Genomic DNA, 12,375 nt, shown 5'->3' on the forward strand with positions numbered 1-12,375 from the left:
AGGAGGAGATGGCAGCGATAATGCTTTGGTTGAGAGGAGCGACGTTGAGTTGGAATGGAAACGACAAGGGGTAAGTTAAAATTCGGATTGAAAGATATCAGACTGGCGCGATTTTATTTGGTTTCAAAATAAAATTTTATCTCTATTTCACTTAACTTTACTTATCTTCAATTCAACAATACAATTATTACTTTTCTCTTTTTCTTCTATTTTTTTAACCATTTCATTGAATTTTTAATATTAAATTCTCTCAAGTATTCATTAATTTTTTCACAATTCAACAACACAATCATTACCTTCTCTCAATTATTCATTACTTTTTCATACTTTTTCTCATAATTTAACAATACAATCATTACAAATCAATTAAAACCAAAATTCAACTTTACTCAAATCTAAAACCAAACACAACCTGAATTATTTTAGGATTATGATATTACTTTATATATGATAATATTTGAACCAAATTTGTAAACCGGTTCAGTTAGAGGTACGGTTAATTATTGTAGCCGGTTCAACGAGTGGTTTATGGTAGATGACGTGGCACTTCCTCATTGGTCCACGCATGAGGATTAATTTGTACCATTGGTGAAGGTTTTTGGGAGGAAAATATAAAAGTAAATAATAAAAATACTTAAAAATATATGTAAATTGGACGGTTCGTATTAAATGAGGGGAGATCTAATGGCTTATATTTGTTATATACAATATGAAAAATCTGAAAATCCCTACTGAAGAAGCACCGTATACAATATGTGCTAGTGCGTGTCGAAATTCATTCTCGAAATTGGAAAACACAATTTCACAGCTGACTTTTCCCTTGCACGGAAAAATAAAAGAACGAATGAATCGTCTACCCGGAAAATATATATATATATAGATATATATATATATCTATATATATATATATATATCGAAAGAGTCAACCGAACAATATTGACATATAAATTCTTCGAGGTTGTAAGATTCTAGCTACAGATAGAGGGCTCCACATTGAAAAGATAGCGAAGCTACACTATACTATACTGTAGTTATAGTGCTGAATGGGAACGGACACGGCGGAATAGAAACTTGAATTATCCCTTCCAGCATTAGCATGACCTTCTTCATGGTCGGCCTTAGAGACGGGTCTTCCTGAATGCACCAGATCGCCACCATCACGAACCTCTCAAGCCTCTTGGAGTCACTTATTGCCTCCTCATCCTTCTCCACGAGAGCATCGATCGTCTTCTCTCTATAGCAATCGTAGGCCCAGTCGGCCAAGATCACTTTATCTTCCCCTCCAATCTCAATATCCACGCTCCTCCTGCAGCAAATAATCTCGAGTAGGAGAATGCCAAAGCTGTACACATCGACTTTTACTGTGATGGGCTGGTTCCTAAACCACTCGGGAGCAACATAGCCTCGAGTCCCTCTTATGGCAGTGTTTGTGTGGGTCTGGCTTAATAATAAGAGCTTGGCGAGCCCGAAATCTGAAATTCGGGCGCCGTAGTTCTCATCAAGCAGGATGTTCTGAGGCTTTATGTCACAGTGGATGATCTGCGTGCTGCATTCTTCGTGAAGGTACAAGAGCCCCTTTCCGACATCCAATGCGATTTGGACCCTCTGTTCCCAAGTAGGCTTCATCTCATCCCCAAAGAGGAAGCTCGCCAAAGACCCGTTGCTCAGGCACTCATAGACCAGAAGACGGTTCTGCCCCTCATTGCAGTACCCAAGAAGTCGGACGAGATTCTTGTGGTGTGTTTGCCCGATGACGAGCACTTCGGTCTTGAACTCCCTCTCGCTTTCCTGAAACAGCCGGTCTAATTTCTTGATTGCAACTTCAGTTCTGGAATTAGAATCATTGCCAATGTCAATAAGTCCCTTGAAAACAATTCCGAATGATCCCCTCCCGAGTTCTTCCTTGAAACCATTTGTAGCATCTTCGAGCTCTCTGTATGTAAAGCAACGAATATTTACATCCAGACCACCCTCATCCTTAAAAATTCTGCTCAACTTCTTGTGGTAAATCATAAAGAAACCAAGCCCGATCGCACCCATCAGCATAAAGTTCAGAAACACCGAACTTCCGAGAAGAGCTGAACCTGCAATTATCAGAGCATTTTTGTTGTTCGAGCCCGAGCTTGGAGAGCCCGGACTCTGAAGTTCAGAACCGTACTTCCTCCTCTTGATGAAAGCCTTTTTGCTAAGATTGCCGTCAGCCCTTCCATTTGACAGAGGCAGCTTCTTCTTCCAACACATATTACCACTTCCGAATATCGTGACAGCACACATGCAATCCCTTAGGCAGGCGTCCTTGCACTCATCCTCCCGGAAAGGCTGCAGGACCTCGTAATCAGTAGTCGGCCAATCTATGTTGGCGACTTCATCGAGCACAAATTCATCCTGCGTAGAACTCGGGCCACTGACTTCACAGCCTTGGGAGAAACTGGGTATGCAGCCTCTGTAGTCATCGCTCTGGTCGAGAAGAGAAAATCCTCTTGGGCACTCACAGTTAGGCCTGTGGTCCACTCCGAGCCTGCAGATCCTATTATACCCGCAAACACCGCTTCCTTTGGTCATGAAGCTACTAACGCATATATTATCAGGCACTAGCCAAATAGCTGACCACTTCCTCTCGCCTGCTGATACGTTCTTCGGATAAGAGTATTGAATGAAAACTCCATCAAACTCGAGAGTCGCTCTCAGGTAGTAGTCTTGGCTGGATACCACTTTGATCCCCGGATTCAAGGGTGATTGTACTCCATTTTGGCGAAGAATATATATGTATCCGGTTGAACGATTGAACCCGACTGCCCTTGCAGGACTGGTTGAAGCATCTGAGCCATTGCTGCTGTAGTAAGGCTCATTTTCGTAGTTGCCAGGCAAGTTCACAGTCTTTAGTTGGACGGTTCTGTTCTTTAGATAGAGCCTAAACCTTCCTTCTCCGCTAACATTGGAACCCAATCCCCGAGAAATCAGTATGACTCCATTCTTCCTAATCTCCTGACCGGGCAATATCGTGTCTGTCGGATTGTCAAATGTCTCCCAAGTTGTCTCGAAGTATTCGTCCCTGAGGCCGAAGTTCCCGGAATCCTCAAAGAACCCATGGGTGACTCTGCTCACTACGGTATCAGTACTCCACAGGAAACCTCCCTTTTGGTCGTTTATGACCAGCCCCCGGTCAGAGGTGACCTCCAATCTTGATCCCCTGGGAACGGGGCCGATTTCCTTGTTAAGCCAAACGATCGTCTTTTCCGGGATCTTATCGAACCACATGGTTAATAGGAAAGTGTCATTGTTCTCGACTTGGCTGAACCCAAAGGCAAAATCCCCGGAAGGAGAGAGCCAGTGGCCCAGGGCTTTATCGTCACCGGCAACAATGAAGCTGCCCACAGTTATGTTGGTTTGAGAAATGGCAGTGTGTGGAAAGAGGAGGATGATGCAAAGTATGGGAATTAGGCAGCTAAGCCCATGAAACAAAGAAGCCATTGATGCCAGCTCCTTTTCACATGAAGCAGAACAAGTGTATTGTATTGCATTAATTTATAGCTTTTAGCAGCAGGAGATATCAGTGAGAAAGAGAAGATTGAAGCTTCCGGCGAAATATCTATTAGACCGGCAAGCAAGCTGAAAAAAAGGTTTGACAAAAGGGAAAGGGCTCTGAAATCCAAGTCGATGGACCACTGAATTGTTTGTTTGTCAACTTGGGCCACTCCCCTCTTGACAGATAAACCAGATGGTCGTCATCGAGTTATCCAAATCGAGCAAGAAAGTGACCGGTCGGTAATCAACGAATATGTTGATCGAACGTGTATGGTCACAGTGTGGTCGTAATAAGGGAATTGTGATCCAAGAAGACCGTAACTCGGCATTGGTGTTGTTACGCCAACTCCCATCTTATGTTCTCAATGGAAAAGCTTCTACGGTGCTGAATGGGCTTTGTGTCCCTCTAGCTGTTGGATTAGCCCTCTCTCTCTTCCCGAGACGGTCCTCGGCACAATGCAAGGAAAAAGGAATAGACAAAATGTTGCCCTTTAATGGCCAAACTGAGTCCAATGGCTGAACTCCAATGCTATTTTGTCTTTTGTGGGAGTAGGTGTCGTACTCTAATTCGTTTGTGAAAGACAAATTCTGCCGACAGATGACTGTATCGTCTTGTCTGTAGTCGAATGCTGCACGCATAGAACAAAACCATGCAATCGACTGTCCGCAAAGTCTATATTCCAAAAATGAATTGGAGTATAACACGGCTGGTTTTTAATATGAGACTAGCTCTGGAGGTCCTCGACTTCAAAATTTTCCAAAAATTTTTTTTCCTCTGAAAAGTCAAGAGGGATGTGACTTGCACTAGCAGAGGCCAATTTTGACTGGCAAGTTAATTGAGGCAATTCTGGTCAGATGAGACACCACAAACATTGGCCGAAGAATAGAAATGAGGGAAATTCATGGACTGCGGTTTACTTTTCAGAGGTCCATATTCGTAATTAGCTCCAACTTTCAATTTAATCAAATCAAAATTTTAATGCATATGTTATGCATGTCTAAATGTTACAACACTACCTATGTTATTTAACTTCATTAGCAATTTAGAGAACCGTTTAACCTAACAAATTATCTTGCAACCGATTGGTCTCTTCCGTTTTGGTAAATTCCCTACAATCAATATATGATTTTCTTTTGATGGTTTAACTTCTCGGCATCGGGATCGATAGCATCAATAAAGACTTCAAGGCCCTATAGTTAGACCCAATTCTCTTTTCAAATCAAGTCCATGTCCATCCTATTGCTTCCCCTTGAGCAGCTGCTGCTTCTTCACTTCCCCTAGGCCCCAGGTTGATCCATTTCTAGGCCTGCAGCTTCGGCCTGTATTGGGATGAATGTTTTCCGCCTCGTCCGACCCAATCTCCCTTCCCCAGCCCTCTCGACGAACACGGACAAGTATGGGCACACTTTTTGTCATCGACTTGAAAATCAAAGTTCAAATCTTGGTCGTGGAAGTGGAAATGGCGGTTCTTAAACATTTCCCGTTACTATCTTTACTAGGCTCAAGGGTATCTGGTAGCAGCACCTACGGTAGCTGCTTCTTTAACCGGTCCATTTTCTTCTTGTTTTTGAGAGTTCCATGTCAAGGGCAAAAATTTTCCATCGCCTGCGAGGCACTGAGGTACCCAATATATATATATATATATATACACTGCCTCGACTCGATCATATGCTTCAAATTTATTTTTAGCACTTATGATGTGGAGTTCTATGCGGTGGTACAAGCTGTCAAGTATTGGCGGCATTATTTGTTTCATCGGGAGTTCGTGCTTTATACTGACCACGAGGCGTTCAAACAAATTCACCGCCAAGATAAGGTGTCCTCACGGCATGCCTCATGGATTGCTTATTTACAACGTTTTACTTTCGTGGTGAAGCACAAGTCGGGGGTGACAAATCGGGTGGCTGACGCATTGAACAGCAGGAGCAATTTCTTGGGCAGCCTGCGCATTGGGGTACCTGGTTTTGACTGTCTTTGTGATTTGCTTGAGACTGATCCTTATTTCTCTAATGTTTTGGGAAAAGTTCGTGCTGGTGAGAAATCAGAATTTTTGCTGCATGATGGGTTTCTGTTCAAGGGCAACCAATTGTGTATCCCAGATTGCAGCCTCCACTTGAAGATTATTAAGGAGTTGCATGGAGAAGGCCATGTTGGGCGAGATCGGACGTTACTGTTAGTGCATGGCTCGTATTTTTGGCCGACCATACGCAAGGAGGTGGAGAAGTACGTGCAAAGGTGTTGGGTCTGCTACGTGTCCAAGGGGACGGCTACCAATGCTGGGATGTATATGTCATTACCAGTTCCAGCGCAGCCTTGGGGGGATGTTAGCATGGATTTTGTGCTGGATTTACCGCGAACACAGCGTGGTAATGATTCTATCTATGTTGTTGTTGATCGATTTTCTAAGGTGGTGCATTTTATTCCTTGCAAGAATACGACAGATGCTATTCGGGTGGCTCAGCTGTACTTTCGCGAGGTGTATCGTCTTCATGGATTACCAAAGTCCATTGTTTCTGATCGGGATACCCAATTCCTTAGCCACTTTTAGCGAAGTTTATGGAAGATGGTGGATACACAACTGCAATTCAGCAGTGCTTATCATCCCCAAACCGACGGGCAAACTGAGGTCGTGAATCGGTCCCTGGGTAACTTGCTGCGAAGTCTGGTGGGAGAGCATGTGAAGAGCTGGGACCTCAAGTTTTGCCAAGCGGAGTTCGCCCATAATCACATTGTCAATCGTAGCACGGGCTTTAGTCCTTTTCAGGTTGTGTATGTTATTGTTCCCAAGGGTCCTTTGGATTGAATTCCTTTGCCAAACCGATCTAAAGTTCATGGTAAGGCAGGAGATTTTGTGACTAGCTTGCGAGAGATCCATCAAGCTGTGTATGATCACTTGATAGCCGCTAACGCCATGTATAAGCAAGCTGCGGATAAGAAGCACCGTTATGTGGAATTTGAAGTTGGTGTTTTTGTTTGGGCTAATCTTACTAAGGATCGATATCCTGCTAGGGAGTACAACAAGCTTTCAGCAAGGAAGATTGGGCCGTTAGAGGTCATAGAGAAGATTAATTCGAATGCATATCGGCTTAAACTTCCTAATCACATTCGTACTGCTGATGTGTTTAATGTGAAGCACCTGATTCCTTATACAGGTGATAGCTTAGACGAGGACGATTCGAGGACGAATTCTCTCTACCCATGGGAGAATGATGCGATAGAAGAAGCGGCAAGTCGATACCTGGAGAAAAACAGGTTTTGACGACCTTGTTTCGAGGGAAACGACCTCCGGAACACGAGATTTAGTCCGAATTCCATCGTTTAAGGCCTCGAACAGACAATTTTAAGTTATTTAGGGTGTTTTTTTTGCTATTTTAGGAAATAATTTATTTTAAAGAATATTTTCTTTTTTCATTATATTTTCGTTTTCTCTATTTAAATGATGTAAGCCCTAGGGCTAAGACAGTTTTTGGATTATCAATAAGTCTTGGAGCTACCGTACTCTTTCGCCCATTCTCGGATTTGATTCGAGTTTGACGCCTATTTCCTGGTATTTGTAGAATCAACAGGTATAGAAGATTGTTTTCTGATATTCGTGCGCGAATCAACAGATTGCAATTAATTCTGTTGCATCACCATCTGACTATAGCTATATTGATTCATCAAACGAGATGAATGGATGCAAGCCGGACTTTCTGCCTCAGAGTTGTGACAAAGGTATTACTGCAAAACTAGTCGATGCCATATTAGATGAGATCATATACATTAGGCAAGACTGCAAAAATCTGCTCTATGAAAATCAGAACAAAAAACGAACGCAAAGTGTTCCTAAAACCTCTAGTCTATTCTCCTCCCAACACTAACTGGCGGCTGTCTGATTGTGAGCGTTATCAAAATTCGGATGAGAACATCTGCAGGCAGGTTTGTTTGGATGATTGCTTATGTGCTGTTGCAATAGTTCGAGAGGGCAAGTGTTTGAAGAAGAGAATGTCTCTCTCCAATGGAGTGCTTGATAACACTGTTGGAGGAACAGCCCTCATCAAGGTGAGGATCAGTAACTCTACTTCAGGAAAGCCGCTTGGTTGCTCCAAGAAGAAAGGTAGCAGGCCATTATTAATCATCGAATCAGTAGTTCTGAGCGGCTCTGCAGCATTGAACCTGATCCTGCTTTTCTTAACCTTTCTGATATGGTATCGATACTTTCGTGGGGCAAAAGCTGAAACTTTGCAAGCGTACACGGGAAATGGGTTCTCTAGTACAATGCAGAGTTTTTCATACGAGGAGCTCAAAGAAGGGACGGATGGGTTCAAAGAAGAGGTGGGCCGGGGAGCTTATGGGGCGTTTTATAAGGGAGTTCTCACATCTAATGAGAGAAGTGTCATTGCGGTAAGAGTATTGGAAAAGATAACTTCTGATGGCAATAGAGAGTTCAACGCCGAAGTGGACACTATTGGACGTGCCAATCACAGGAACCTCATCGAACTTTTTGGGTTCTGCAACGAGGGGCAAAACCGCCTTTTGGTGTATGAATTCATGCGCAATGGATCATTGGCTGACTTTCTGTTTGGAGATTCGAGGCCGACCTGGTTCAAGAGGACCGAGATTGCCTGTGGGGTGGCGAGAGGCCTCCTGTACCTCCATGAGGAATGCAGCAAGCAGATCACCCACTGTGATATAAAGCTGCAGAACATCCTCCTCGATGAGTCTCTCACAGCAAAGATTTCCGATTTTGGGTTAGCAAAGCTTTTGAAGATTGACCAAACACGAACAATGACGGCGGTCAGGGGGACAAAAGGGTACTTGGCTCCAGAATGGTTCACAAACATGCCGATTTCCATTAAAGTGGATGTCTACAGCTTTGGGATTGTTCTGCTGGAGCTGATTTGCTGTAGGAGGAACTGTCAGTTCGAATTGAATGACGAGGATCAGATGATACTCTCTGACTGGGTTTACGATTGCTACCTTGAAGAGAAGCCCGAGCTAATCATAGAGGGTGATGAGGAAATGGTTGGAAACATTAACAGAGTGCAAAAATTCGTGATGATAGCAATGTGGTGCATTCAGGAAGACCCATCTATGAAGCCGTCTATGAAGAAAGTCAGTCAAATGATCGAAGGGGCTGTTGGGACCATCCTCATTTATCAGTTCCTTCCAATAGTTCTCTGCACAATCGTGATCATATTCAGTGTTTCAACATTATGTTTTTCCTTTAGCTGATAAAATTCGAACATCTTAATATCTATAGCGTGATACATACGACTGAGGTAAATAATGGCTGTGCCCCGGAGGTGGTCTAGTTTCCTTTTCATGTCAATCAAATGGCGAGTAATCGAGTTATCCAGATGATCATGAGTACAACCAAGTTCTTAAGCAAACATATATTCGTTACATAAGAAACGACAGTAGTAAATCAACTCGCGATTTTGCTTTATCTAAAACTTAGCAATGTCCTAACTTTTTTTTTTTTAAATGCAATGCAACAAGGGAAATTGTAAATTGCCCGAGATGATGCGCAATTTTTTCTCATTCATTTCCCATGGAGAATAAAACTTTCCTAAGGTCCCACGAAAGGATTTTCCTGAATAAAATGCAAAGGAAAGAATTATAGGAATTAATTGTACAAATATTATTATAAACCTATATTAATATAGCTTCAATCCCTTCTCAAACTGAAAACAGTCGCTCCAATTTTTTTATTTTTTTTTGTGAAAATGTGGGCGAGCTGAAGGTTCCTAGAAACATGACTCTTGTAGTTTCGACCATCAATAAGATGATCGCGGGCAAGATGTCAGTCGAACTCTATATGTTTAGTTCTCTCGTTAAAAAAAAAATGATTTGCCGCAATGTAACAAGCTTCTTTATCGTTGCAAAAGTTTCCGTCGGTCGTGATAACACTAGGTTCGTCATCCAAAAGTACTGGATATCCAAATGTCCCTCTTGCACAGGAGATGTGGGATTCGCGAGGTTGCCTTATCATGCACGTTTTGTATTCTACGCATTTGTTGAGATTAATCAGTACAATTACATCTTGTCAGTCTGCTGACGGCGATTGATCCAATGGCGGACGCCAATGCTTACCAGAAATTGGATTCTTCTTTAATTACCAAACTATGATAAAGGAATGGAGCATTATTCCTGTTCCCATTTCTTACAGGCAAAGCATGTCGATTTTGCTTACGTAAATTAGTGAACTTCAATTTACTGAAATTTAACTATGCTACGCGTGAATGAAATGCATGATTGGACTTTGATTAAACTTTTTTAGTCACCATATTTTAGTCAGCTTAGGGTGTGTTTGGATTTTGAATATTTTTTTATTCAACTCAACTCAACTCAACTCAACTCCAGTTATCTTCAATTCAACAACACAATTATTACTTAATCATTATTTTATCTCAACTATTCATTATTTTTCACACTTTTTCTCGTAATTCAACAATACAATCATTACTTAATTATTACTTTATCCCAACTATTCATTACTTTTTCATACTTTTTCTTATAATTCAACATCACAATCATTACAAACCAATTAAAATCAAAACTCAACTCAACTCAACTCTAAATCCAAACACATTCTTAAACATTTCAAATGTTTAATTTAAGCTGACTAAAATATGGACCGTAGAAAGAGTAAAAGTCACCCATAAAAGAGTCAAAATTTTCATATAAAAATAAAAAAATTTCTATTGTTAGGCCAATAATAATCATTAATTCCTACTAAGGATATATATGTGATATCGTCACATTATGAGGACTATAATGTAATTTATGTACAGTTGCTTCTCTATATTTATATAGACAACACAACCACCCTTGTTGGGTATGTCATTATACAATCACATGGCATCAGAGCCAAGAATTGGCTAATACCTAGAATCACCCTTTTCCACTCCTTGCCGTCATTTGCAACCCTCAGACTCATCACTCACATGGAAGAGCCAAGAATTGGCTAATACCTAGAATCACCCTTCTCTTCTCCTTGTCCATCGATATGGTCAAGGTACGATTTCCGTGGAATTTGATTTTATTGAGATTTAGTGCGAAATTTGGTCATAACGTGTTGTTGAGCTTTTGCTTTGTTTGATCATATATTTCTCATGAATTGGATAAGTGAGTGTACTGTAAAGAAGTTTGTGGAAGGTAAAATGAAATTTTCTTTTATTGTTTGCCTTGGTAGATGATTCAAAGGAACACGGGTAGATTTATATTATGTAATTTCAAAAGTATAACTTTTTATTCTTGCTCCAAATGAAGGGAAGTTGTCCTTAATAGAATTGTACTGATGAATTCAGTTCTTTTACTGATTGAATTATCCTCTTAACGATCGATTTGAAATCCTCTATTTATTTACTTAAACAATGTGTCAAATGGAGATTGTTTTAAGTGGTGTTTGGACAAAGATGAGAGAGTTATAGGACAAAATGAAAAATGACATAAATAACTTTGCATTGTATTGAGACAATAGACTATAAAGAAGCTCGTGGGAGGTATTGGAAGCCTTGTAATGGTGCTATACTAATTATTCTCTAAATTTATCTTTGCAAATAATAGGGATCGAGGAGACTGAATTCTTGCACTCCGAAGGCTCGAGCCAGTGAGCTATTTTTCTTGGAGTTGTCTGTGAATACTCTATTCCCTTGTGAAATGATATATTATAGTTATATAAATTCTTTAAGAAGAATATTGTGATAGTTAGAGATTAAGGAATCGGTCTTGGTATGTTGTGTGAAAGGATTTGAGAGATAATGCATTCTTATGTTTCATTTTGACCTGAGATATGCAGTGTAATTGTGTATGAGATATGTGATGATAATATGATACCATTATGTGATTGAAATTGTACTTGTGTATACTGATATTGCTTGATTGTTTTAGCCGTGGGACCATTGGATCTAACGGAATAGGATTTGGGGTGTGGTTGACCGCTGATCCGACGGGATTTAAAATGGACTCCTAGACCGCTGAACCGGCGAGATATAAAATGTAAGCCTAAACCGCTGATCTAGCGGGATATAAAATGGATGTCTAGACCGCTGAACCGGTGGAATATAAAATGGACGCTAGGTTAGAGGTTTGATAATGGGTGACCCTGATTATGAGAGGGGTGGGTTATGGAGATTTTAGCTGACGTGCGGGGTCACGGTACCGTAATAATTCTGTCATGAGGAAATGCGACCCCATGGTTATATTGATTGGTTGTACTGTATATTGTTTTTATTGTCTGATTGATATAGATGTGGTGATTGTTGAGTTAATGATTAATTCTAATATTGTTATGTGGTTATAAGATAATGGACTGTTTAAGAATAAATTTAGTACCTACTTGTATATACTGTATAAAGTCTTGTGTTGGTCATTAAATGACGGATTTGGCTAAGCTAGTAGTATCTATATGAACATTTGGTCGTTTAAAAATATTTTTATTTAATATTAGTTCATTTTACTGTGAAATTTTATGCTCACTAATATGTAGCTCACATTATGCATATTATTTTCCAGATGTATGAGAGATTAGCTTGGCTGAGTAGTTGAACCATTTTTAACAACAAGGATCAGGTTGGAGGACTTCCTAGAAAACCTTGTTTATTTTATATTTTACAGATAACTAAGCTAGTATAAAAGAAGCTTGAAAAAGTGTTACGATCTGAAATTTTTATATAGTTATTCTTTTGGTAATTGGAGATCATTAATACTATATTGGGATGTTTGATACGTGATTTACATGATGGAATAATTAATTGACAATTGGAGGTCTAACAAATCGAAATATTAGCAAGTTTTGGATTATCTAATTTTCGGGGAAATGCTGCTGAAATTTCGGGTTGTGACTTGTCATCCTTGTTCAACTG

At 40.5% G+C, this 12,375-nt stretch overlaps 2 protein-coding genes across 2 annotated transcripts; one reads left to right on the forward strand and one right to left on the reverse strand.

Moving 5' to 3' along the window:
- Nucleotides 1-732: 732 nt before the first annotated feature.
- LOC116200715 (G-type lectin S-receptor-like serine/threonine-protein kinase LECRK4) lies at nt 733-3,654 on the reverse strand. The gene has a single exon (XM_031531573.1). The coding sequence runs from the start codon at nt 3,469-3,471 to the stop codon at nt 1,021-1,023; it is 2,451 nt and encodes an 816-aa protein (XP_031387433.1). The 5' UTR covers nt 3,472-3,654; the 3' UTR covers nt 733-1,020.
- A 2,783-nt stretch (nt 3,655-6,437) lies between these two features.
- On the forward strand, nt 6,438-8,740 carry LOC116200563 (G-type lectin S-receptor-like serine/threonine-protein kinase LECRK3). Its single transcript, XM_031531399.1, has 5 exons — nt 6,438-6,578; nt 6,660-6,752; nt 7,084-7,092; nt 7,135-7,240; nt 7,347-8,740. Exons 1-5 carry the CDS (start codon nt 6,438-6,440, stop codon nt 8,738-8,740), a joined length of 1,743 nt encoding a protein of 580 aa, XP_031387259.1.
- Nucleotides 8,741-12,375: the final 3,635 nt, after the last annotated feature.

This window comes from Punica granatum, chromosome 3 (genome assembly GCF_007655135.1).
Source record: "Punica granatum isolate Tunisia-2019 chromosome 3, ASM765513v2, whole genome shotgun sequence".
Classification (NCBI taxonomy): domain Eukaryota; kingdom Viridiplantae; phylum Streptophyta; class Magnoliopsida; order Myrtales; family Lythraceae; genus Punica; species Punica granatum.